General features: G+C 27.3%; 2 protein-coding genes and 1 long non-coding RNA gene across 7 annotated transcripts; 1 reads left to right on the top strand and 2 right to left on the bottom strand.

Annotated features, from left to right (window-relative positions):
* Positions 1 to 1,236: 1,236 nt before the first annotated feature.
* LOC141524108 (uncharacterized) lies at positions 1,237 to 10,766 on the bottom strand. The gene is made up of 5 exons (XM_074237766.1): positions 10,641 to 10,766; positions 7,238 to 7,287; positions 2,317 to 2,564; positions 1,866 to 2,228; positions 1,237 to 1,718 (listed from the first exon to the last, which is right to left on the bottom strand). Exons 2-5 carry the CDS (start codon positions 7,281 to 7,283, stop codon positions 1,422 to 1,424), a joined length of 954 nt encoding a protein of 317 aa, XP_074093867.1. The 5' UTR covers positions 7,284 to 7,287; positions 10,641 to 10,766; the 3' UTR covers positions 1,237 to 1,421.
* Positions 5,094 to 7,022, bottom strand: LOC141524107 (uncharacterized). Its single transcript, XM_074237765.1, has 2 exons — positions 6,995 to 7,022; positions 5,094 to 6,930 (listed from the first exon to the last, which is right to left on the bottom strand). Exons 1-2 carry the CDS (start codon positions 7,020 to 7,022, stop codon positions 5,168 to 5,170), a joined length of 1,791 nt encoding a protein of 596 aa, XP_074093866.1. The 3' UTR covers positions 5,094 to 5,167.
* Positions 10,767 to 15,628: 4,862 nt separating the features above from the next.
* LOC141524111 (uncharacterized) lies at positions 15,629 to 27,169 on the top strand. 5 transcript variants are annotated; one of them, XR_012478666.1, is made up of 7 exons: positions 15,629 to 15,839; positions 17,328 to 17,465; positions 20,312 to 20,429; positions 20,517 to 20,833; positions 21,036 to 21,333; positions 21,415 to 21,534; positions 27,132 to 27,169. It is a non-coding gene; the product is annotated as an uncharacterized LOC141524111 (long non-coding RNA). The 5 variants fall into 5 exon arrangements; XR_012478667.1 differs by lacking the exon at positions 27,132 to 27,169 and having other exon boundaries at positions 20,517 to 20,734; positions 21,415 to 21,609; XR_012478668.1 differs by lacking the exon at positions 27,132 to 27,169 and having other exon boundaries at positions 21,036 to 21,310; positions 21,415 to 21,609.

The following is a 27,169-nucleotide window of genomic DNA, read 5'->3' as shown; positions in this document are numbered from 1 at the left end:
GTGTTATAGCCGCGACCACCCCCTGTAACCGTTAGCTCCTATCTTACGTCTCGATAGATACAATGGTGAAGCTTTTTGTTTATTTGTTAAAACTCTATAGATTCCTCCTCTTCTTATTGAGGTTGTCCTTCCTCGGTTGGGTTCCAATGTGCCGTATCGAAGAGCGAGTCGACGGGTCTTCCGGCCAACCGTGACGATACTTACTAAGCCGCGAGACATAGGTATATTCTCGGGATGAGCGAGTCTACCGCACGAGTTGCTGTAAGTGAGAGGAGAGCAAGAGAGACAGAAAGAGGGAAGCGAATCGATCGATCACCCGGATTAGCCTCGAGCTGCTGCTGCTTCTGCTGCCGTTGCTGCTGCTGATGCTGATGCTGATGCTGCTGGCTTGCATCGTCACTGCTGTTTATTTTTTTTCTTCGTTTTTTAGCTTTCAACTGTGGTATACATACCAGGTTAGATATAACCGAGCATCTCGATGTTAAATTTATTGGATTCTCCAAGGATTCAGAATTGAGGATGACGACCAGGAGGAGCTGTTGGATATCTGGTAAATTCTCACGTTAATAAATTATTATCTTTTACTACTATACCGGCATTTGAGATTGATATTTATTCAAGATCCAGTTGACATAAATATTTCCTTGTACAAGCTTCTGAATAAATACTGAGTTTATGGAACTAACTACTACTATACTATCTCTTCGGGCTTGTAGATAATGTAATTATAAAAATCATATTTAACTTTTATTTAAGACTAAAAAGGTACGGCAGTTCTTCAAGAGAATAACTTTTCAAGAAATCCATTTATTTTATCAGTATTTACAAATTTATATTTTTTTTTTTTTTTTTAATTTCAGCGCTTTTTTTTTTTTTTTTTTGAAAAATTTCAAATTTTACCGCCGTTTAAACTTTTGAATATTTTTATGTTTTCGTAATATTAAAAAAAAAAAAATTGATCCAAATAAAAAAATAATTAAATTTTTTTTAAATTTCAATTTAATTTTTATCGCTTGTTAATTTTTTTCTAAAAATTCTAAAAAAATAAAAATTAGAAAAAAAAATCCAAGTGCCAATTTTTTAGTAAAAAAAAATCCAATTCAGCTTTTTTAAATTATTTTAAAAGTAGAATAAATAAAATTCTACAAATAAAAAAAAATTTCATGCCAAAGGTTGTTAAAATAAAATAGTATAAATTTTTTCGATTACGAGATTTATGTTCTCTAATAGCTAGAAGTCATGAATACAGAAATGTGTATACAAAAAATTTTTACAATAACGATGACAGTAAAATGATACAACATTTCGCTGAACCAATTTGCATTACATATAAAGACTTTAAAAGAATTATAAATCTAAATTACGTAACTTTGAACCTCAATCACTGAACTCAATTGAATCACAATAATTGCTAATAAAGTTCAATTAGATTTCTTCATTTTTTCGGCAGGTGATTTAGATTTGTCTCTGACCTTTACGACTTCATACTTTTCCGCCATCGACTGTAACCAGACAACGGAATAAAGCAAAGGGTTTATTTGATCTAGCGCTTCTTTGGCACTGTCTTCAAACTCAATCTGAATCTCTCCATCGGAACTTAATTCTGTGCGGATGCCATTCAGCGCTTTGACCATAACACTTGCCATGGATTTTTCTTTTATTATAATTGTCCCAAAGTTTGATAAAATTACCTCTATGATCCCGAGATCTAAATTTATCTAGAGAAATAAAAAAATTATTTTTATTCAAGAATTTTTTGCCTCGATTCAAAATTTTTCAGAATAATTTTTTTTGACTCAACATTTTTTCTCTTAAATTAATTTAAGTTTAAAAAAAATTTTTTAAATGAATAAAAATAAATTTACTTTGCTACTGATGCTGTCATTAAACTTATTCAACCTCTTGTGCATCTTCAAAGTGACAAGAAGTTTTGAGTACGCTTGAACTTTACCAAAATCACCGTAAATAGTGACAAAATAATTGTCGTAGTCAAAATCAGCGGTGACTTGATTGTTGGTGAGTTCAAATCGGAACCAATTTTGCGGTTCACGTTTTCTCTTTCGGTCAAGATCACTCCGGATTAGCCTCAATCCGGGGAACATACCAGGTGTATTATAAATCATCAGTCTTATGGTATTTTTGAATCGTCTATGAACGGACCCGCCTTTTCTATCGAGTTGGAATGGATTAAATCCAGCTTGACACATTTTTTGTCTAACGCTACGGACCTGATACAAGGATATTATTAATTCTTCGATTTATAATCATGCAAAGTGACATTAGCTGATTGTAAATTGAGATTAATAATTAAATTGCCTGATAATGAAGCCTCTTGGCTTGCAGAGATGGGATCCCATTGTCATCCAAGACTTCAATGACCCTTCGATCAAGATTAGTTTCATTTCTGATGGAATTACGCGCTGCACAGTGATACGTCTTTCTAGTTGCATCTTCCAGCTCATTTATCTCGTAGGAATCATAATCGTCTGGAGCATCTGTTTGAATACTCGAAGAACTTGCTTTAGAGTCGCCGTAGTCCTCGGAGTCATTTTCTAAGGAAAATCCTGAAAAAAAAGAGAACTTTAGCGGCATTTTTTAATTTAAAAAAAAAAAATTTTTTGTCCTAATTTTAATTTTTTATAAGTAATAGAATAAGTGTAAAAAAATTTTAAAGGATTAATCAGTTCCTTCATTTAAAAATAAAATAAATTTTTAAAATAGCTTAATTGTAAATTTTACATTGAAAAAAATTTATTAATTTTATATAGAAAAAATTCATTAAATAAAACTGTATAAAATTATATGTAGAAAAAATTCTTATAATTATGTAAAATTTTTTGTCCTGTAAATTTAACAATTTTTTTGTTTATAAATATGATATTACTTTATAATAAATTTTTTTATAGTAATATCTTGAAATTTAACAATTTTTCTTTATAAATAAATCACAATTTATTTTATTTTATTTAATTTACATTATTAAAAATTTAATTTATTTTTTATATTCATACCTATAAATCAGACATATTTTAAAAATTTTTAAATCACAATTTCTTTAATTTTTTTTTATGTAAAATTTGCTATTTTCAAAATTTAATTTTTTTAAATTTTAAACAGAATTTTCTATCCACCTACAATGATTGTATTTTATTGTGTTATCAAATAATAACTTAAAAATAAAAGTATCAATTAAAAATAAAAAAAGTGAATGAAAATTAGATAAAACTTTTTCCTCGTTACCCCATTTTCTAACTACACCTTCATCCAAACAATAAATCTGCATAGTTGAAGCAGTGATTACCATTGGACAAACACAAACACGAGGAGCATTGTCTTGTCTCGCTCCGAAGTGTACAGTCGATTGAAAGCTACGCAACAATACGATAGGAAGAACGAGGGCTACAAAGCCCAAGAATAAGAGTATTGGAGATCTGAGTAGGTAAGAACGAAGAGTCTGCAGCAAAGACAACGGCATTAAAGGATAAAGAATAGAATGAAAAGGGCCAAGCCTCAGAAACGCAAATTATTAAGTCTTTAACAAGCTGCGCGTAGAAAATCAGCTATTAAAGTCTCGGTATCCTCGCCGTAATGTCTTTTGAGCTGGAGATGCTTGATAATAAGACAGTTTTATCAATGCCAATGCACATTGCTGGTTTGCCTCGCTGAGCTCTACTCCTCGAAGGCTCAATTCAGAATAAACAATCACTATTTAAATTATTTAACTTGCCGGTCATAAAATATTTGTTCTTCATATGTCATCCATTTAAAATAAACGTCCAATAAATATACATCATTACGTCTACATAGTAACTACTTGGGAACGTAAATATTTAGCTATTAATAAGTAGGTATCATATAAACATGTTGCGGAGATACATATACTTAAAGTTGAACGATAAATCTCGATTAAAATTTTAATTAGAGTTATTTTTATTTTTGATATCGCAATATATTTCCTATTTCTGCTCAAACAACTGCTGCTAAGTACCCACAGGATAGAGCATGAAAAAGTAAATATACATAGAGAAGCTAAAAAATCTATGACAAGAACGCGTAGTTCGTGCCGGAATGTAACTCTGCACGGAGATACATCCGTCAGGGAAGAAACACGAGGCGCGTGTATGCCGAGTAGGATGCTGGAGCATTTTGCATTGAGATCAAGAATACGATCGGATAACTCGAACATTGCACTCGAGTACAAGTACTCTTACTGCTGGTGATGTCTGCTGCCCCGCGAGACCTTATATATACCCACTCGTGCACCGGATGAGCTTCCTATATTCTCAATATCTTCAATGATACCATTATTTATTTGGAACTGATCGCCCTCATTTGTTTTAATTAAGTCTTGTAAGAACTTCGTTTACGGTAAATAAATTATATTCATCGGTCATTTTCTTTTTGGGGGGGAATTTTCAAGGTATCCCCTCTTCTAAATTTTTTAGATATTTATTTTCGCTGGATTAAGAAATTAAAAAGCTCGGTAAGTTTCAGAAGCGTTGGAAGAAAATATTTTTTTGATCAAATTTGGACAAATAAAAATTTTCAGTGAAAATTTATGTCAGAAATTGTTGTGTTGAACTTTCAGGTTTAAATATGTAAAAAAATATTTTATTTATAGAAAAAAAGTTGTTAAATTTACGGGAGTAATTTTGTAAAAATAAAAAACCAGAAAAAAAAATTTTTATAGAATTATAATTTATAATTTTACTCAGTTTTATATAATGTATTTTTAAAATGTAAAATTTACAAATTTTTAACGCTAAATTTACATTTTTTTCAAAATATAATTTACATTTTTCTTATTATTATCTAGACAGAAGTAAATCTGTAATTTTGACAAGATTATTTTTTTTTTTTTTTTTGTAAGAAAAAAAAACGTAAAACACCTTCAAGAACCTTCACACCTTGATTCAAAATATTAAAAAAAAATTTTTCTTCACGGATTTTTATAAATAATAAAATTGATTTTCAGGATTTTCCAAATAATCTTTTGGATCAATATTTCCAATAAAATAAATAATTTTCCATTCATAATTTTTCTCAGTTTAAATTTTCAAACATTAACTCTTAAACAATCCATCGATGTAAAAACTGGTTTTCCTTAAATTACAACACAATAACAAAACTCAATAATTAAATTTCTAAGAATGATTTAAAAAGAACCTCAAGAATTAGGTGTCGTTCCATCACCATCACCATCATCATCATCATCATCATCATCATCATCATCATCATCATCTTCATCTTCATCATCATTGCTCAACTCCTTTCCATCAGTCGTCTTATTATAATCATCCGGAACATCAAGCTGATCATCTGCGAGAGTATCCAACAATTGGTCATCAACCAAATCTTCGGGATTGATTTCCACGCGAAATTGACCGATAACCCTTCCTCTGCCGTGCTGACGCCTCTTCAATGACTGATCTATCGAATAAATCAAATTCATGCGGAAGGGATCGCCCATGTAGACGTACTCCAAGCTCAAGCCGTCGTTCTTGAGCTTATTTTCCACGAGGGCGTTCTGCTGGATGTAATTAGACCAGCAGCTCTTTCTCCTGGTCCCAGGGGCTTTTTTGCAGGAAGTGCTTGAAGATATACTGAAGGAAGTGGCCGAACGAACGGCGTTGTCCAATTTTGCATACTTATTGGGTATTGTTGACTCTTGATACTTGTTTATGACATCATTTGCCCAAAGATACTGCGAAGGATTTCCAGAAATACTCTGCTCAACAATATTATCAATCGCCGGCTGCAGAGGCATCATTCTTCTGTAAGACCGCATCATTGATTTTATCAATTTTTTCTCAGCGTGAGTTACGTCTTCCTGTTTGTTCGCATGAATTGTTTTCAGCAACAATTTTTTAGTCGACTTGCCAGCGGATTCCGTTTTGTTAACAAAACTATCAAGGCATTCTTTTAAGTGTTGTTCATGGAGCAATTCTGATAATTTATTTATTTTCTCTTTGTCATATCTTTCGCGCAACTCGTCCAAGCATTTGACATTCATCGCTTTTATTTCTTGAAGCTTAACCGTGCTTGCAAACGGTGATTTTTTGTTTTTTTTATGTGAAAGTGATCTACGGGAATTATTCTCTCTCTTTGCGAGAATACTTTTAGTGACGTGTAACAGATGAAGAGGCAATAAATCTTGATCCTCCATAAATTCAGTCTCCAATGTCAGTCCTTGTTGCTGCAAAAGATGCTCGATTATCAAAATATTTCCCATTATTTGTCTCAAGCAATCGTTGGCCTTAAAATCTTTCGGCCGTCTTAACCATTCCTCTGAGAGTTTACATACTTCTATAAGACGCGGAGGATCTTCAAGTATTTTATGCAATCTCTTATTTTTATCTTCTATCTCTGAAGAATTCCAACCGGCCATTTTTATTTTTGCATAAGAAAATAATTTAAATTTTTGCCAACGATCAAAAATTCCTTGCTCTAAATATTTTTCCACTATTTCACGCGCTGGATTGAATATTTTGTACCCCTTTATGACTTCCTCGATAAAAGTTATCACCAATTTGAAATTTTTCAGCCAAAAAAATTGTAAATTTGGCTCGGGAAATATTGAGAGATTTTTTAAACAATCTGGAGGGCTTTCAATCCCCGCTAAATCGTAGCCGTCAAATACATACTTGAAGCAAGTCATGAATTTTGGTTTCATTATTGTAAAACAATAGTCCAAAAGTTCCGTTGTCTTTTTTTGGTCTTTTATTTTTTCTTGATAATCTGGCATTTGAACGGCATCGATTATTCGATCTCTTGATTCAGAATTAAAATGCCTGCAAAGTAAATAAAAGGTCTCGCCAATTATTATTTCTTTTTGGGTTTTTGGCGGCCTTGAACATCCTTGGGTAGTTTCTGCAAAGCCAAATATTCGCTCGCCAATTTCTTCACTAGATTCGGCTGACGCTGAATAAACTAAAATAATTAAAAATTTTTTACTTATTAAATATAAATTATTTTACATTTTAAAAATACTTACTGGCAATGAAAATAATAAGTAAACGCATCTCAACGCGATCACTGTAACATTTGAAAGATCGAATAAAGTTTTGCCGTATCAAATCACTGGTTATCTTTACGGTTAAATCCGATTCGACTTGCAATCAAATAAATGTCAATCATCGTGGATTAAGACCGTTGCATTCGAATAAGGTTGAGAAAATTGTTGAGTTTATTGCGAGTAACGAGAAATTTATATATTATAATAAAAAATTAATCTTACCAATGCTGATTACCTCTAGGCCGAAAAATAGGATAGCCCAATTCATTATTCTGAAACAAATTTTATTGATTAATAATTTTTTTTTAATATTTAATATATGTTATTGGAAAATTATTAATTGGTATTGTGAAAAATTTACTGTTTATACAAGACTAATTTTTTAAAATTAATTAACATAATTATAAAAATAGGTAAATAAAAATTTGGAATAAATAATTTTCAAGGCTTATTTTTTTGGCTTTTTTTGTGAAAATTTAAAATCATAATAAAAAATTCAAGTAAAAAAATAAAAAATAAGCTTATTGTTCTTATTAAAATTTTTTTGATAAAATAAATACCAAAAATTTAATTTTTTTTTAAACAGTCGTCTTCCAATTTAGTCATTTTTTTAATTATTCAAAATTATCTTTAAAAAAAAAAAAAAAAAAAATCAAAATTCTTAAAAATTTCTATCACAATTTTAAATATCAATAAAAAATATATAAATATTTTTTGACAAATTTTTATCCAAAAAATCTCATAAATTGGATTCAATTAAAAAATCTAGTATTTTAAAAAAAGTTTAGCCTAAATAACTGGTTTGGCCTCACGGCCGCAACATCAAAAATCAGAATTCACGGGTAGTAACATCCTAAAGGAGGTATTTGATATTAAATTAATTCATATATATATAAAATAAATCTGTTTTATCAACGAAACTCAGCGGCGGGAACGAAGCTTTCCAGCAAGCATAGGTAGCGGTAGCTGTCGAGTAGACCTAGCAATTCATTTTATCGGCCTCGGTTGATTAAAATTAAGAAAGATCATTATTAATCAAAAAATAAATTTTTAAAAAGTAAAATTAAAAAAAAAAATAATTAATATTGCAGCAGCATGATTCGTAAAATGTAAGTAAATTTTTTTTTTTTTTTACTGAAAATTTATCCAGACATTTTCTTTTAAAGAGTGATATTTATATAAATAAAAAAAAGGTTTTTTAAAAATAATTATTACAGGTATCAGGTACAGATCGTTACGTGCCTTCAGCGGCGGCGGCAACTTCCATTAACGGATTCCAAACGAATCAGTACAAGTCCCCCGAGACGAGCTCCACGGAAACGATATAATTAGTCGCCAATCAACCGTTTCTATCCGTCTAAGATAAAACGTTTAAAAGCAGGATTGATGAAAATAAAAAATAATAAATGGTTATTTTTTATTAATTTACTGTGATGAAAATGGTGATAAAACTTATGTGAGTTGTCATTTTCCCACAGTCGTAACACAAATTATTTTCCTAAATGGTCATTACTACTAATATAATCCCGTTCATTATTATTAATTAATCATTATGACTATATCTTTTCATTTAATTGTTGGTATTTTTACAAAACACGCTCCTATATGGAAAAGCTATCCTATCATCATCAATTTAATAATAAAAATAGTAAAAATAATAAAAATAATAATATCGAAGTTCTCTCTCGAGTGATGGCGGTTAGATTATTATTCTTTCGAGATATTCTCGACTGTCTAGTTTCGACAGACAAGCCCGAGACACTTGGCTCGCTTCTCAGATTACTTAACCGCAACAGCGCTGAGGGATTATATCCTGACGCAAGCTCTACTCTTTTCTCCTGGTGTATTTTAGCCTTCTCTGTCTTCTGTATTCTCAACAAAACTTTTTACTTTTTTAAACCTATATTTACATATTTATCAGGATTTCACTGAATCTGCATCTAAAATAAGGGCCCCTGGTAATTTATGTGCAATATATTAGAAAAGATTCTTTCTATACAGATATATACAGTTTATTTTTTTTTTTAGATTTTCATACAGCTCGAACAATATGGAGCAGTAATATGACCCGAATTACGGTTCCATGATTCTTGATACTCCGACAAAATATCCCCAAAATAAATATTTTAAATAATTTAATTTTTCAATAAAACAATAAATTTGAAAAAAATTATAAAATTTAAGCTACACAAAAAAAAAAATTTGTTGAACCAAGAAAATTGTAAGGAAGACCGAAGTCATTTTGGAGCAAGAAAAAATTTTCTTGGTTTAAAAAAATTTAACTTCGTTCAAGAAATTTTCAATCTTCCTTAAGATTTTCTTGATTTAAAAAAATTTATTGTGTGTTTATTTGACATTATTAATTTTCAAAAAATTAATATTTATTTATTTAAATATTTTGTCGCAGTGATATTTAGTCTAGGGATATTTTCTCTGTAGATATTTATTTTGGGGATATTTTTGTTAAATTATGTGTGAAAAAAAAAAAATGTTAACGGGATTAAAAAAAATGAGTAAAAATTTTGAAAATTAATCGATCTAAAAAGAATTTTATAAATAAAATTTAAGAGGATCCTGCGCTACTAAAAGTGAATGACAGTTAACTTTTCTAAGGTGAAATAGATCGGAGAAAGTTTCTCTTTTCGATAGTAATAGCGGGTGTACGATTACACGCATCATGACTTTTACAAAGGTTATTATAATAAATCCCGACAAAATGCCTCAATTATAAACTACTGTTATTACTCGGAGGTTTATATTAATTATCAATGCTTGTTAAAAAAAATAAAACCAGTAAAAATGTTAAGAAGAAATTCTCACAAACATATACGGCGTTGAAGATGATTATGATTATGATGATGATGACGATGTAGAAGAAAAAATCTCCTGGGAAGTAGGAGAGAAAAGAGTTCACGCGTGATAGATATCGAATAAAAGAACACCGGAATGCATAATATGGCATGTAGTTACTGGTTGCTACTACTGGGGCTGCTGTTACCTATTACCTACTACTACCTACGCTACTCTTTGTTCTCGTCTGCTAAATTACGAGTAAAAAAAAAAATAGCAAGGTGATTTCTCAATTGTTAAATACAAAACATAATAGGATTTATATCAATATCATCGAGATTCGTGATATTGACTCATAAAAAGGTTTTTTTTATCACGATAAACCTCACGCAAACAATATTATTATTTTGTTTTTTATTAATAACATTAAAAAAAATATTATTATTATTTTTTTTTTTTTTCAATGAATTTAAGTGTTTAAAATTTGTAATAAAAATTTAAAATTAAAAAATTCCAGGATTTTAATACTCCAAATTATTTTTCTTTAATCGAATAAAAATTTTTATAAATATAAAAAAAAAAAAAAAAAAAAAAAAAAAAAAAAAAATAAGTGCATAGTTGATTGCAATGTCGTGCTTTAAAACCGCGTGTTTGGAATACCAATAGCGGCAATACCGTTATCTCTTGGTCTCGGTGACTTGGAAAATATGAGGGAGGCGTTAAAGAATAATAAAACTCTAAATCCACCTGTTTCTACCTACTACCAACTGACTACATCATATAAAACAAGAAAGTGAGAAAATTTTAACGATAATAAATAAAAAATAAAATTTACCAAGCTTTATGAATAAATTACAAGAACTTGAGACTTTGGATCAAGCTTAATGTATATCTTAAGAAAGTCCTTTACATTTTAAGAGTCTGAAAAAATTTGAATATATCTCGTCAAGTTATCACCGACATTCTCCTGCATTCATTAAATATATAATTTAATAATAATAATAATAATAATGGCTGAATAAAAAAAAAACAATAATATTTGCAAACTTGTTAATACTTTCAACATTTATACGTTACACGTTTATTAAAATTATCAGTCGGATAAAATATATATATATATATATATGTATAGATGAAATATCTGAATGGTAAAGGAGAAAGAGGGGCGGCTTTTTTCCCTGCGTCTTCTTTCACTCAGATTGCAAGTGATTAAAAATTTATTATGGGCGGTGTCGCTTGATATAACGGTCTGCTTGAAAGTCCTTACAGATAACGATAGATCAGGATAGCATAATATTAACATTAAACTAAAACTAACACGTGTTCTAAAAATAAATCTTACTTGATTTTTCATTGCCGATTATTATTATTATTATTATTATTATTATTATTATTATTATTATTATTTTTTTAATCTAAAAAAAAAAAATTTTTTTTTATTTTTTTTTTTTTATAAATGTTATTATTATTAGAATGACTGTGATGGTGATGATGACGACAGCAGTTGTGTCTATTTGATTATGCAAATTATAAATCTTCAGCAATCTACAATTTTTAACACTCCTATAAAGGCGAGTAAGTGCTTATTCAAAAGCTCTGAACACAATGTGCATATTCATGTATGCTGTCGGGTAACAAAATAAATTTTGTGAAAGGCTATAAAAAGGCGGGCTGGATGAACTTTCCGCAGATGTAATTAACTGTCTTTTGCGATTCTAAGCTTGGAAAAAATTCATCAAAGCCTCATCGAGATATTATTAGACACTAAAACTGTGTGTGTTATTATTTATTATACACACGTATCACGTTCTTTAATATTATTCATCTACACGCGATGATAACTGGCTTCCACTATCGGCAGTAATCTGGATTTATCTTTTCTGTATGTTAATTTACAGGATATCGAGGCTGCTTTTTTTTTTTTTTTTTTTTTTTATTTAAATCAAATAAATAAGTTTTAATGGATATAGATACAATGTATGTGCAAGCAAACTTGTCAGCTGCATTTATTATAAATAAATCAATATCCTGTTAAATTATTTTTATCGAAGTGTGACAGTTCAAATAAATGTACTCAACACACGCTTATCGTAAAATAAATTTTGAAATTTCCCAACTAATTTCTTGCGTTGTAAGAAGCATTTATTTGGACAAACGATAATTAAATTATATAATTTTAAATTATTAACATAATAAAATGTCGATTTAACTGATAAGATATTTTTTTTGGTCTTAATGTTTATTTATAAATTAATGTTTTTGTTTACATTAATAAAAAAATTAACTTGATTCAAAAAAATAATTTTGAAAAATTTTCTGAGTTCCAAATTTTTTAAAACAATTTTTTTTTAATGTAAGCATAAAATTTTTATCAAAAGTCGACTTTTATAACAAATTTTAATTCAAAATTTCCGACAGAAAGATTTGTTAAAATTAAAAAATATTTATTAACTATTAATAGATTATAAAGGTAAATAAAAGTACTTTTATTCAAGAAAAAATATTTATCATTTAATTTTTCTCAGTTAAAAAAATTAAAACGACATTTTAAGTATGTAAAAGTTTGATATTGACACACTTGAGACTAAAATCAACTGAAAAACAAGTATTGAAAAATAACTTCTCTGACTTTGTCTTCAAATATTTCAATAAATAAAGATTACATAATCCGTGATATTACAAACATAATTAAATATGATGGCAAACAGTAAGAAAAACAACATTGGTCTTATTAATAGAAATGTCATCGTCCATCAGTTATACACATAATATACATTATTGTTTACTAGACGAGCTCATCAATCATGCATACTAGCTGATAACATTAACCATCACTGTAAAACAAAACTTCAATATTCCCATTTGAAGACGGATTTAAATCTTACAATTTAACTCTAATTAATTCTCGTAATAAATGATTGATAATGATAATATAAATATTCGTTTTTATAGTTTATCGATGCCGAGTCGTTGTCAGAAATATAATTAAATTTAGTGTGTGACGTACGCTTTTAATTGTTAGAGAATTAGTCCTGATTAGATAAAAATTTTGACGTTAAAATACTCTTTAAATTAAATATTCTATAAAACGTGTTTGAAGTTTACGTCACTGGCTATCAAAATATTTGGGTAAAAAAAATGCTGAAAAATAATAATAATAATAATGATAATAAATAGACGATTAAATCTGGGATTACCGTGTTTTTATGACAGAAGATATGGCATGTACACTGTAGTAAAATACAATTATTATCTAGTCTAGTATATAGTTGATTGCATAATAAAATAAATTTTTTTATTTTTTATTCTAATCATATCTCAACCTCGTATTTAGTCATTTTTAAGAAGCCATTATCATTTTCCACAATTTTCTTATTTTTTTTATATCGACTAGATATTTATTGACGATGTATTTCATATTTTTTTTATAGATGAATATGAATAAAACCGTGTCGCGAGAGTTATGCAATTTTATTCTCCGCGGTAATATATAGAAAAATCCGGAAAATATATAGATATATATTTGGACAATGTACATATATAATACCTCGAAATTGGTTTAGTTTAATAATCGTATAGCTTAACTCGAGTAATATTTGAGAGAATATTATTTCACGCTCTATGAGTTTGCCAGTTATTTTAAATTAAATACACCTGCATAATAACCATCAACTTATATTATATTTTTATTGACATTCAATATATCATATAAAAATATGTAATACACTTCAGGAAAAAAAATTAAGGACCAACAAATTTTTTCAGTTATTTTTTAAAAGTTTAGAAAAAAATTTTTTTCAAATTTATTCATGTAAAATTAACAAAAAAGTGTCAAATATTTGACATAAAAATTTTTTGATTAAATGACAGACAAAAAAAAATTTATTAAGTTTTTGTGAACAAAAAAAAATTAAATAAGCAAAATAAAAAATCTGTAAAAATTGACAAATTCAATTTTATATCAACATAATTTTATTATTCAATGATTGAAACACATTAACATCAAAGCGTTCATTTTTTAAGGTCACGAACGTTAAGAGGCTGACAGATCAGACAAAAAAAAATTCTAAGTACGCTATTACACGTATTTCAATTCCAATATTATCGTCTGCGCAAAAAAAAAACACACCTAGCAGTAAAAAAAATATTTACATTACAGTTACGCAAAGTAAATTGATTTTTGTAGAGTGAGAGTGATCAATATAATCGCCATACGCATACAAACAGAATAGTCACGAAGATAATAAATTAAAAAAAAAACATGTGATGACATTTGTCAGCCCAATAATTTATACGCGTTAAACTGTTATGAATGAATGAATGAATAAAATATATACAAGATCTGTAAATACAAGTTTCTTTAATAAATACAAGCATTAGCGCGTGTATATTTAATTTAAAACGTAAATAAGGAGATCGTCACTTACAATAGAGGAATGAAAGTACAATGAATTTAAAAATAGAGCTCAAGTGTTAAGTGTAAATGGCGATTATGTTTTTTTTCGAGAAAATACACATTTATAATAAGAAAAATAATAATAAACAAGAGCGTGTTTTCGCACTTAAGCCAAGTGCTAGCCCCCATGTGAGTGAGATAGAGGGTAATCGCTTCCGACCATTCTCCGCTTTCACATTTTATCCAGGCCATCAACAAGTATATGTACATTTATATATATATATATATATATATATATATATATATATATATATATATATATATATATATATATATATACAATATATATTTATATCGATGGACGATCTAACGAGGCATTTCCCTTTAGGAAACACCGCTACCACTTTATGCTGCTACTGATTCAGCTTTTGATTTCCAAGGGAGAAATTAATGACATAATATGATAAACTGCTGAACAAAAGAACAACTACAATTTTTTTCTATACTTGCCATTATATTATATTATATATATTATCCGCAGACTGAAGGAAGACAGTGACAAGATGACAGCAAAAGATGTAAATCGTGTGAGTTGATTTCACGCAGTGGCATTTAGGAAATGCAGATTCACTGCACTGTATGACATTTAGAAATTATTCTGGAAAAAAATACTTGCCTATGTCTCTCATCAACGGCATCATCTTATGAGCAGTGCAATGTCATACTATCTACAAGTAAGGAACAATCAGCTTGTCATGTATCAGTTAAATTTTTTTATTTATTTAATTTCCCTTTTAAATAATTGTTAATCAAAAAACTAGAACTTTTAAAAATCTTAATTGAAAATTAAAAAAATTTTTTTTATAAATTCTTGATTTAATTTTAGGTAAAAAATTTTTTATATTAAAAATTTAATTATATTTTAATAAAAAAAATTAATTTCGGTTTTTAATACTTAGATCCTCAAACTTAACTCTCTAGTAGTGAGATAATTCAGCGGCCATGCGCCACCTGTCGGATTTTTTCAACACTAATTTCAATAAAAAAATTCTATAAGGGCATATATGACTTTATATTTATATATTAAGTTTGATATAGCCATATATGGACTGATGTGGCCATATATGGACACATCAGACCATATCAGAATATTAAATCATGAAAAACTGCTACTGTATTAATTGCTGCATTTTAACACAAAATCTCTGTGTTTTATTTTCTTCGTAATATTTTTTCATTGTTTGACTTAAAAAAATACGTGACAATACTCAAGTTTGATGACAAACACGTGTGTTATCGTACAGCTTACGGTATGTTATCAAATATAGACCTACAGATAAAAAAACGTTTAAATTCCGTGGTCAAATATTAAAAGAAAAAAAAAACAAATTTTTCATTGTGAAAACAAAAAGATTAATTTTAATTAATCCGCTTAGTAATGATAATTAAACTTGTAATTAAAATTTGAAAGTTATTTGATTTTTATTTTTACAAATAATATAATAACATTAAATACAAGATGATACGAGAACATGTAATGAATGTCAACGTTAATGAAGGGGCGATTGAATAATACGAATATCGATTATGCATTTAAATTAATTGAACATTCGTCTCGCGACCTTCGGAAGAATCTAGGTATGTAGGCGATAGAAATTTCATTCTCTTTAATTCTATGACTCACTGACGAACAACCAAGAATTTGCATTTCTTAATAGAGATTACAATTACTACGACAATTAATAAATATTTAAGAGACAAGTAAAGTCATTGTGTAAAAAGAGAAAATACTTAATCACTGAAGAGTGAAAAAATAGATTAAATGATTAATTATTTCAGCGTGGATATATATATATATATATATATATATATATATATATATATATATATATATATATATATATATATATATATAAATATATAAGAATCTTACTCCCGGCCTCTCACTTTCTCTCGGAAAATCAACTGCTTTGAATATTCTTTAGTGTAGCAAGTCATCATGACAAACAGAACAATTGATAAGCCGAGTAATAATTGGTTTGTTTTTTTTTGTCCTTCTCAGCTTCTATACATACAAAAAGTAATTATCGTCTACGTGAATCTTATCATGAGGAAAATCTTAAATAATAATACATTCAATTATAAAACTCTGTATTTTATTTTATTTTATTTTATTTTTTTTTTTTTTTTTATATTATGTAAACGGCATTTTAGTGGTTGTCTAAGCGATAATTAATCCATTTCAAAGTCAAGGGGCCATCATGTTACTTCGAGTTCGTGGCTTGCGATAACGCCAAAGAATAAAAAATAATAATAAAATAAATGCGCGTAATTATATATAATTATCGGGCAATTTAGTTTGGCGAAAAATTACTTTTAATGTCTTTTTTATTGGACGTTTCAACGTCGACGGTGTGTTTCGATCGTTTAAATAAGACGTTTTATGTATAATTATACCTTCAGTTAGTGACAGCCCCCCCTTTTTTACCCGACAATTGGTGTTTTGCTTGAATTTTTATGTACCAATGTTTTTTTACTGTTAAAAAATCTTTTGAAATTTTTTTTTATTCAAATTTAAATTTATATTAAATAATTAGATTTTGTTTTTTTATTTTATCAGCAACTATAAATTATTTAAGTTTATTAAATTTCAAAATTTTTTGGCCTAAATTCAAATTTCAAAATTTTTAATTTTTATAATTTATTTTTTTTTAATTATTTTACAAACTTGAAATTTTTTTTAAGAAAAAAATACATTCCAAAATTAATAATAGCAGTTTTAATTACGATTAAAATAAAAAATTTATCTTTACCGTAAACTTTAAAAAGTAGTTTCGAAATTTAACGAGTTAAAGAACAGAATTTTAAATCACAACTTTAAATTTACGATCCTTAGTATTAGAATATTGATAGTCTAAGTCAACTATCGCAATTTAATAGTAAACAGTTAAAAAAAAAAAAATACAGAGACATTTTAAATTTACAACGAAAACAGTTTAAAAAAAAAATTTAATTTACCGCTAGCTGCTTAATATGAAATACAACTGTATTCAAATTTCAATAATTACAGATTAAGTTACACCAGAAGAGTGTAATTCATAAAAAACTGTCAAACTTGTTTTGCAGAAAAATCATTCACGAAGAAATAGATATCCAAAGCGGATTATATACTAAACTTTTAATATTGTGACTCAACATCTGGGTTTAGTTTCAGCGCACAATCTTTCTCCAGATTTGCTGTCGTGATAATAATGGTTTGATTATGTAAGCTCATCATTGATTATAATTACTAATTTTAGTCAAAAATTATATAATTCTTTGTGGGCGTTTGTGAGTCATTCTACGCAAAATTTTCGAATGAATGAAAGTGACCTCCGTCCCGTTTTTTTTTTTTTTTTTTTTTTAGAAATTATCAAAGCAGTATACAAATTTTTAGAGCGCTATAAAATATAAATTGCAAAAAAAAAACTTAATAAAATAATTTTTTTAAATACGATTTCAGACTTTTGATAAAATTTATAAAATTAAGAAAATTGTCCGTAAAAAAATTAGTTATTTTTTTTTCTTAAATAGTCCACAGTCAAAATTCAGCATAATTTATATTAACTACAAAATAATAAATGTTTATGGTAAATATTTATGTATTACATCATAAATATTGTTATATTTATTAACTGACTATTAAAAAAAAAAATTACTCTCACTTGATCTCAAATAGCGGGTGCTAAACTACCTTAAACTCGTACAGTACTAATTTAGCTCTTAAACAAATAAAAACCTCGCGGCAGTTTAATTTAACTACATCGGCAATAATATCGCACGCGAACGCGATAAAAATTATATCAGTTAAACTTTTATACATTTGAATACGACAAATCATATATATACATATCTGCACTGATAAAAAAAAAGTGGCTAATTATTTTGAATAATTTTTCTGCTTTATTTAAAATTATAAAAATTATTTTATTACAGAAAATTTTTTTTTGAATCAAAATAATTTTTTTATCAAACTTGTATTTTATTTTAAAATTATTTTTCTGCTTGACTAAAAATTATAAAAATAATTTTATTAAAGAAAATTTTTTTTTGAATCAAAATAATTTTTTATCAAACTTAAATTTTATTTTATAATTATTTTTTTAGTAAAAAAATTAAGTAACTTGTTATGAAATTTTGAAGAGCGTTTTCCCGAAGAAAAAGGTATCTATATTTAAAAACGATAAAGTTTAAACATTAAAGAGAACTGATCGATCGAGATTCGAATCTGGGTGATCGGGTCTATAATTAAGATAAGATATAAAATGAGAAAAGTGAATCAAGTATAATGAAATAACCCGGAATGTATTATTAGAGCCGATTATCAGAAAGTAATTCATAGAGTGAACAACTAAAATTATGGCTGCGCTTAAACTCTCGAGCAAGTTCTCAATGTGTAGTGAGTTGGCTTATAAAAATAATTTTCTTAGTCAATAATATATGTTACCTAATGCTGCTCAAACACCATTTTTAAAATGTTTATAGGTCACGTGTTTGGTTTACCGCTTGTTTTGTTATTACATTACATCAACTATACTGTTATCATTGTACGGAGCTGCCATACATGCGCTTATATATATAATATATAGATATATTTATTAATAATAAGTAAATAAATTTACACTATAAAAGACCTTATAAATGACACCTGCGTCAATAATTGGCTCTATACATCCATGTCATTGTATAATAACTCATATTCTTTCATATATATATATATATATATATATATATATATATATTACATATTTATGGTAAGACAATTTTTGCATGTGACATTGCCGCATGTTATTTATTTTTACGCTAAAGTATAAATTTAAATTACAAAAATAGTTGTACAAATATGGATTTAAAAATTTGCAGACATGCTCGTTTAAAATAAAATAAGAAAAAGATTGAAAACAAATTTTGTATGAACAGCTGAAGTAAGAAAGAAAATACATTAAGGAAAAAAAATATAAAAATAATTAATATAACATTCAATAAATAATTGCGTATTTAATTAAAAGCCACTTGACAACTGAATAATGTTTTTGAGATTATAAAATCACTCAAATATATAGATTATAGATACATATTGCTACGTGTTAATGAAATAAATTATGTTTATTATAAAAATTAAAAATAAAAAAAAAAACCAATTGTATAAATATTCCGGTATGTAATGAAAAAAAAAAATTTTATATTTATGCAACATTTACTCAATGACTTTAATATAAATGCGGCCTTTTTTTCATTACTCTTGAATATTATATTCTATATATATATTTATACATTAATCTGGTACATGTCTATGAACGACGGAGTATAAACACAAAAGCTAATTTTTTTTTTATTACATTCATCGGTCGGCATACAATACAATGCAATAATAATTTAAGAAAATTATATGAGCATCAGTGTTGTACTCGGACGAGGATCAAGAAACCCGGATACTCGAGGTATAACGTCCGTTATTGTCAGATCTGAGTTTCACCGTTAATGACGGATACTATGGAGAGGATTATTCTATATGCAACTTTAATTATTTATCCTTATGAAGGTGAAACTCTAAAAACTGATGTAACATTTTAAAACTGAAAAAAAAAAATTATTATTGTAACTTAAATTATTTTTATTATCTATATTATTAAGAGAAAAAGAAAAAATTTTTTTCAGATCATTCTCACAAATAGTCAATTTATGATGATACTACTGACATTTTTGAAGATATAAGCTCATCCCGATGTAACACTCATCAAGAGCTTTCATTTGAGTACCCACATGTATATAATATATATAAATATATGAAAAAATGATGTGGGTACTTAAATGAAAGGTCTTGATGAGTGGAACATCGGGATGAGCTTATATCTTTAAAAATGTCAATAGTTAGAAAAGTACAGTGCAATTTAACCAAATTGATTATTTAACAAAATAAAATTTTATTTATTATTATTTAATATTTTTAATTTGTTAAATAATAATAACAATAATATCGTGCCACAATTACCTACTAACTTATAATTTCAACTATAGTAAATGGATAAATTAAAATGAATAAAATACATTGTATAATTTTTGGTTTGAAGATCAAGACCAAGTTGCCGAGTAAAGTTAAATATATCCAAGACAATTAACAGGTTTATTCTAGTCTAATCTCAATTTACAAGTAATATAAATACGTAAGTGAGCTGAGAGAAATTTCAAGTACGTTTCCACGGTATCTCATTTATTTATTTATTTATTTATTTCCTTGTAACGCACTTTCTAGTTTTACATTATTTTGTCCGCTAGCTCTACTCACAGGCATCCGCGTGTCTTAAGATTGTGTGTATAAAGTATTGAGCAAACGAGAGACAACTGAGCAAGGTCGTGATCACTGGAAAAAAGATTCCTGTCATCTATCACACGACATCTCCCCCATGGAATTCAATAACGAGTTGCTGTTGTTGTAATTCAGCTAGTTTCCTTCAGTTAAGCTCAAGACTTTAAAGTATCCAGTTTTATTGATGGTTATTGCAATTTATCTTTACCTAAACATTATTCCGTAAACATTTAATGATTTAATCCAACAGTTCGGAAAATTGAGATAGAACTATTACTTTTTTACAGTAATTACAACTAAATTTATTTATTTATTCATTATTGCACACATCCTAATGGACATCTCAAAAAAACTACAAAAAAAAATTTTTTTTAAATGTTTTTAAAAATTAAAAAAAAAATTTTTTTTTAATTTTTCTAAATTCCTCATTCGATTAATTTAAATTTAAAGATTCTTTATCAGGCTTCAAAAATAATATTTTGTTCTAGGAGAAAATTTTTCCACGAGTTGTAATCCAATTAAATTTTCTAAATCTAAAAAATAAATAATTTCAATATAAAATAAAATATTTAAATGATACGCCACCTGAAACAGCTCATTCGTTAGGAATTAAAAAATTGCTGACAATTTTATTCGAACGGCAGAACGTTGACCTGTTGAAGTGATACGAGGTTTAACCGAGCATAAATTCATTTTTGAATAAATTTAAAATCTTTCCAGTACAGCCGAGTCTCGGGTTGCGCAGATAACAATGAAAAATAAAGTAAAATAATAAAAATTAATTAGGTAAATGTCTTTTTTATATCTCTGTTACACTTAACTTAATTTTTTTTTTTTTTTTTTTTTTTTTTTTTTTTTTTTCGGCAGCTCCAGTAAATTTGCCGAGAATTCCGGAAACGATGCGCTTTCGCCCAGAGGGAAAGTCAAGTCCGTGCTGCAATTTTTAACGAGCTCCTTGCATAAAAAACGATTAAAAGAAAAAACAAGGTACTATAATGTAAGAAAAAAAAACAATTCAATCGAAACTGGAATCTAGAACGAGCGATTGCTCTTGGGTATTTCTCACAGTACCGAGTTTAATATATATATATATATATATATATATATATATATATATATATATATATATATATATATATATATATATATATATATATATATATATATATATATATATATATATATATAATATATAATATAATATAATACTGATTTATAAATACAAGTACAAATATAAATGTGTATGAGGGCTTGTAATATTGAACGTGAAAAGCAATTTAAATGAAAGCGTCCGATGAAGGATGAAGGATGAAAATAAAAGTTCTTCCGCGTTTAGGAAGCATGAAAATAAGTCTTTACTTAATGTAAGATAGAGCACTAAACTCATCTACTGTTATGTATTTATATATTTACTCTAAATCTACTAGATATACATAAAGCTAAATCAGAACTACTTTCTCCGCTTTTGTCTTTTATTATTTCTTTGGACTCGTGAATTTGTAACTCTCTTCGGAATTTTTAAACTCTCTCTTGTTTTATGTTATTTTTATTATAATTTCGTCGTCCATGGCTAAAAAATCAACTACAATATTATACATATATATTTATATAAACGTTCTCTTATCCATCAGAAATCATATTAAAAAAAGTAATCTTTAAGATTTATCGTTTCTTTTATTATTGACGTTAAAGGTGAAATCGTTTTTTGACGTTCTATAAATAGGCTTATTAGTGTGTTTTTTACGACTTTTTTTTTTTTTAGCTGCCAACTGAAAATTTTTATTTTTATTTTCAATATTTACACAGGTCACTGAACCTGATTTTCAAATCAAATTTTTATTTTATATATTAATTCAGAAATTACTGAATTAATATTAAATTAAATTTGAAAATTACTCAAAAGGAGGGAAATAACCTTGTATCTCGTGAAATATTGACATTTTCAAAAATATAAGCTCATCCCGAGGTTACACTCATCAAGAGCTTTCATTTAAGTACCCACATCAATTTTTCATATATTTATATATTTTATATATATGTATATATCAAAAATATATCAAAATGCATGTGGGTACTCAATCGAAAGCTCTTGATCATTGTAATCATGGGATGAGCTTAGATCTTAAAAAAATGTTAATAGTTTTCAAGATACAAGGTTTTTTTTTAATTATATTAAATTGCACTTATTAATTTAATAAAGCAAAATTTTATTTCTTTATTCACTGCAGTCACATAGTGACTGCAAGGTTGCCAGTCTTTACTTAATTTTCTTAAAAAAATTTTCACTCCTTTTTTTATCACAAAAAAAATTGTGCACAGGTCAAAAAATCATACTTTATTTATCAAATCATTTTTTAAAACTATACATCCTAAAAGTACAAAAAAAAAAAATAAAAAACACGTCCATTAGAGAAGATCGGCGTAGTTTATAAAATTTTAATGATAATGATATTGATAATTAATAACGACCATTACCGTTGAAGTTAATTGACAATTAACAGCGGTGATATATGACGAAATCCAGTAAAAATAAGAAACATAAAAAAAACAGGAGATAATTAAAACAAGACGAACGTACGATGAACTAGAGTGATATTAAATTGACAGGTACGTGGGGGTGAAGAGTGGAAGTAAATTACGCAAGGCCGAGTAGTCACCTTGGCAAGTATCTTTCTTCAGTAGACCTTTTTCTCTGTAAGCCTCTCTCTCTTTCTCTCTTTCTCTCTCGAACTGAGAGTAGCTGTGTGTATGGATTGGTTGGGTCGTAGTACTACAGCTGGGATAGCGGAACTGTTGCTTTACAGTTATGGGTCCGGAGATCGAGATATGCCGGAGTTTACTTTCTGGATCTTGATTGCATACTGCAAACTACTCAGTTGCTGTTCAGTTGCATTGCTCAGGATATGATAGAACTATACTGGAGATGAGACTGCTCAATAGTTCATCTCGCTGCAAGTGTGCTCTAGATTTAAACTCTAGGTGGATTTAATTTACTTTAACTGACTCGAGATTATGGCAATAACTTCGCTTGAGACACTTTCAAGCTTAATAATCGGTGTGATGAAATTTTTAATGCATATGTGAGTATGTATATATATAAATACAGACATATACATATTTTTTTAATTTATATACAGTCGATTACCTCTAAAGTTGCTCTAGACTGTTAATAAATTCATTTTTTTTTTAAATTATTTATTATTAATAGTTAATTTATTTTTTTGAAGTAAAAATTATCCATCAAGTTTGATTATAAAAATTTATACACTGAAAAAAAAATTTATTTGATTAAAAAAATAAATTTTTAATTAGAGTAAATTTAATTTAATTCAATAATTTATTGATTTGATTCAATTAAAAATAATTTTCTCGTTTCAAGAATTTTTCTCTTTAAAAATCAACTTAATTTTTTTAATTTTTTCTATATTTTAATCTAATAAAATTTTCTATTTAAAATAATAAATTTAAAAAAAAATTCACTTTTTATTAAAAAATCTAAACAAATATTTATTAACTGTAAATATATATTAATTAAAATTTAATAAGACATAAATTAAAATTCGCACTTAATCTTTCAATATTTCTCTAAAAAAATATCTTCGCGCCTTTAATGTAATGCAAATGAAAATGCAAAAAAAAAAATCGATTTTTGAAAATTCTGACTACCCCTAACCCCTTAACGAAGGCGTCATGTAACTTTTAAAGGAAACTTACAATATTCAATATTTTATCTAAAGTCTAAGAGATAAACTATATATTTCTGCACGCGCCTTTCGAGTTAATCTATATATTGTTTATACCCCCTGTCTACTAAACAGTTTAACCCGTTACTTTCAGACTAACACGTGATAGTGGGTTAATCAAAGTTACTATCGGTGCATATACATACGGAAGAGAATAACTAACTATCCTATTGGCACAGTAGGCCTGCTTGATACCTGATACCGCCGGGCCTACTTGCCGCTTAATATAATTTAATACAATGGTTGCTATCAATTCTCTTATCGTGTCACTATTTGTCCGATCCAATCGATTAATGTTTTTATCTTTTCGATTGGGTAAGAATAATTTCTATAGACTAGAATTAAAGCGTTGTTGCGCTATGTTGTATTATATCTCGGAGAAAATATATTTAAATGCCACATGTTATTTTTGTTGATAAAAATTTCAATAATTATGACACTGTGAAAAGTAAGTTTCTTGGCTCTGGACGGTCGGTCAATTAATTTTTCAAAAAAAAATAAAGTTTTGAGTGATAAAAAAAATTGTTTGAAATTTTTTATTAAAGTTCAATTTTTTTTTTTTTTTTGGTAAAAAAAATAAAATTTGAAATTATTTTTATAACTTATTAATAAATAATTTGAAAATTAATTTTTTTATTCAAAAATTCTTATGAATATTTATTTTTTTTTAGTTAAAAAAATTTTTTATTACAACTCCTTTCCAAATTTAAATTTCTCCATAAAAAAAAAAAAAATGAAAAATGACAATAAATCTTTACAAAGATCAAATTTCTCAAACCTTGACAGTAGGTCCCTTGAGTTCCAATATTATTCTACAACATTCCAAGGTGATAGGATCAATAAAAATGTTTTACTGTCGTTAATAAATTTTTTAATAGTTTTTAATGTATTATATCGCGCCGATAATGTTTGAAAAGATATTAATTAAAGTTTTTAATAACAAACAAAAATGATAAAAAACCCAAAAAATATATATTATTTATTCTCTGTCCTTTTTTACAAATATAAAAAAAAACAATGCTGAATTTAAAATGAAGTTTCTATTTGGAGTTAAAATGTAAACTGAAATATGGAAAGCAGACGTAAATTTTTGACCATCTCTTGTTTATAAAATGCTGAATTTACATCTAATCATTGTAAAAAATATATTCAAAATTTACTTTCTATTCTAGAACGTGCTTTACGGAAGAAAGTATTTTTAAAACAATACTTATGTCATTTTAAACTATTTCAAGCACAGAATTTTTTTCAGAGTTTAATTTAAAGGGGTATTTTGGTTGAAAGACCCAAATTTTTATTTTTTAAATTGCAATATAAATAAAAATAAATTCTCTTTAATTTTACACAGAAAAAAAAACATGACATAAAAATTTCTTGAACGAAATTAAATTTTTTTAAGCCAAGAAAATTTCTTCCTGCTCCAAAATAACTTCGGTCTTCCTTACAATTTTCTTGGTTCAAGAAATTTTTCCTCTTGATTAAAGTAAAATTTTTTTTCAGTGTAACAGTTAAAAGGCACTAAAGACTATAAAAGAAAACGGAAATGATTTGAGGTAGAATAAACTTTAAAAAAGTCAACCAAATAACGGATTGACTTTTTGCAACAAATACCTATCTGGTGCGAGAAGAAATGCACAGTACAATAAAGGTATTGGCATTCAGTGGTTAACAAATGTAATTTTGAGGGAATAAAAATAAAAGAAAAGAACCGGTGCAAAAAGTGAGGACTGTTTTATCGAATTTGATAAGACAATTGGATTTTAAATAAAAATTGCCGGCGCAGGATCAACCGCAGCATACACACATAAAAAAAAAAAAAAAAAAAAACTAAAATAATAATAATAATAATAAATAAATAAATAAATAACGATAAAGATAATGATAATAATAGGAACAAAATAACAAACGAGTGTAGAGTGTGATTTCGAAAGAGTAAAACCGTGAGAGCAGTGTATAAGTGTATAGTTAGAGTTAGCCCCGTACCTTGTTTGATATAATACTCTTATAGAGGGCGAGAGAAAGAGTTAAAATACGTAAAGGCATTAAATAAATGAGCGAGTGAGTAAAAGATAGTAAAGTAAGTAACCTTACTGCTCGAGAGTACTCCGTTATTTCGCTTTTACCCGCTTACGATCGTTTGTCCGACGTGCGAGTTGAGGCCGTGACGCATGAGCTCTGTACACTCTGTACACTCTGTACGCTCCATACAATATACAATACACAACATACAACATACAACAGCTATCCATCGAAATTCAATTACAAAACCTTTTTTCTCGATCAACAACTACGAGAGACAGAGAGAGAGACCCCGATACTGATTAAAATAAAAATAAAAATAAACACCACTTTACCTGTCAGTAATTCAATGAGAATGACATTGGAGAAAGCATTTAGACTTTAAAAGTTAAAAGTTGTTTATTTTTTGATTTTAGATAGTCCAAAAATAGACGTTTAATAAAATAAATTCTGCGAGAGTTGCTGATTGATGCTCTCTATATAATGTAATGCTAATTTTTTCGAATCTTAATGACCTCAATACATATTCGGTGGTTACTTTTTATTTTCTATAAACTAATAAACGTTCAATGTAAATGACCTCGCTCTATTAATTCAACCAAGGACGGACAAAAATTGTTACACTGTTAGGATTTATTTTTTTGACTCCAAAATTTTTAGATCAAATTTTTTTTTAAAATAATAAATTTAGATATTTTTATGAATAACTGTATTAACTTTGAAAAATTTCCTATTAATTTGTCGCTCAAAAAATTAATTATTTTGGCAAAAAAAAAAAATTAAATATAATGAAAAATTTAATAAATCCTTGGTTGCTTTTAGCCAGGAGTACTCTGAAATGATGGAAAGGAAAAAAAAAG

This window comes from Cotesia typhae, unplaced genomic scaffold (assembly GCF_013202065.1).
Source record: "Cotesia typhae breed Kobodo isofemale line unplaced genomic scaffold, CoteBio_Ctyphae contig_22, whole genome shotgun sequence".
Taxonomy (NCBI): domain Eukaryota; kingdom Metazoa; phylum Arthropoda; class Insecta; order Hymenoptera; family Braconidae; genus Cotesia; species Cotesia typhae.
Note: the sequence above shows the minus strand (reverse complement) of the source record. Positions and strands in the feature narration are given on the sequence as shown.

Bases quoted from the DNA above. Each gene is read 5' to 3' on its own strand.
- LOC141524107 (XM_074237765.1), bottom strand. From the start codon at position 7,022: ATGCGTTTACTTATTATTTTCATTGCCA. The intron at 6,931-6,994 runs GTAAGTATTTTT...TAATTATTTTAG, and splicing joins ACTTATTATTTTCATTGCCA to TTTATTCAGCGTCAGCCGAA.
- LOC141524108 (XM_074237766.1), bottom strand. From the start codon at position 7,283: ATGAATTGGGCTATCCTATTTTTCGGCCTAGAGGTAATCAGCATTG. The intron at 2,229-2,316 runs GCAATTTAATTA...TCCTTGTATCAG, and splicing joins CCAAGAGGCTTCATTATCAG to GTCCGTAGCGTTAGACAAAA. The intron at 1,719-1,865 runs GTAAATTTATTT...TTATTTCTCTAG, and splicing joins ATGACAGCATCAGTAGCAAA to ATAAATTTAGATCTCGGGAT.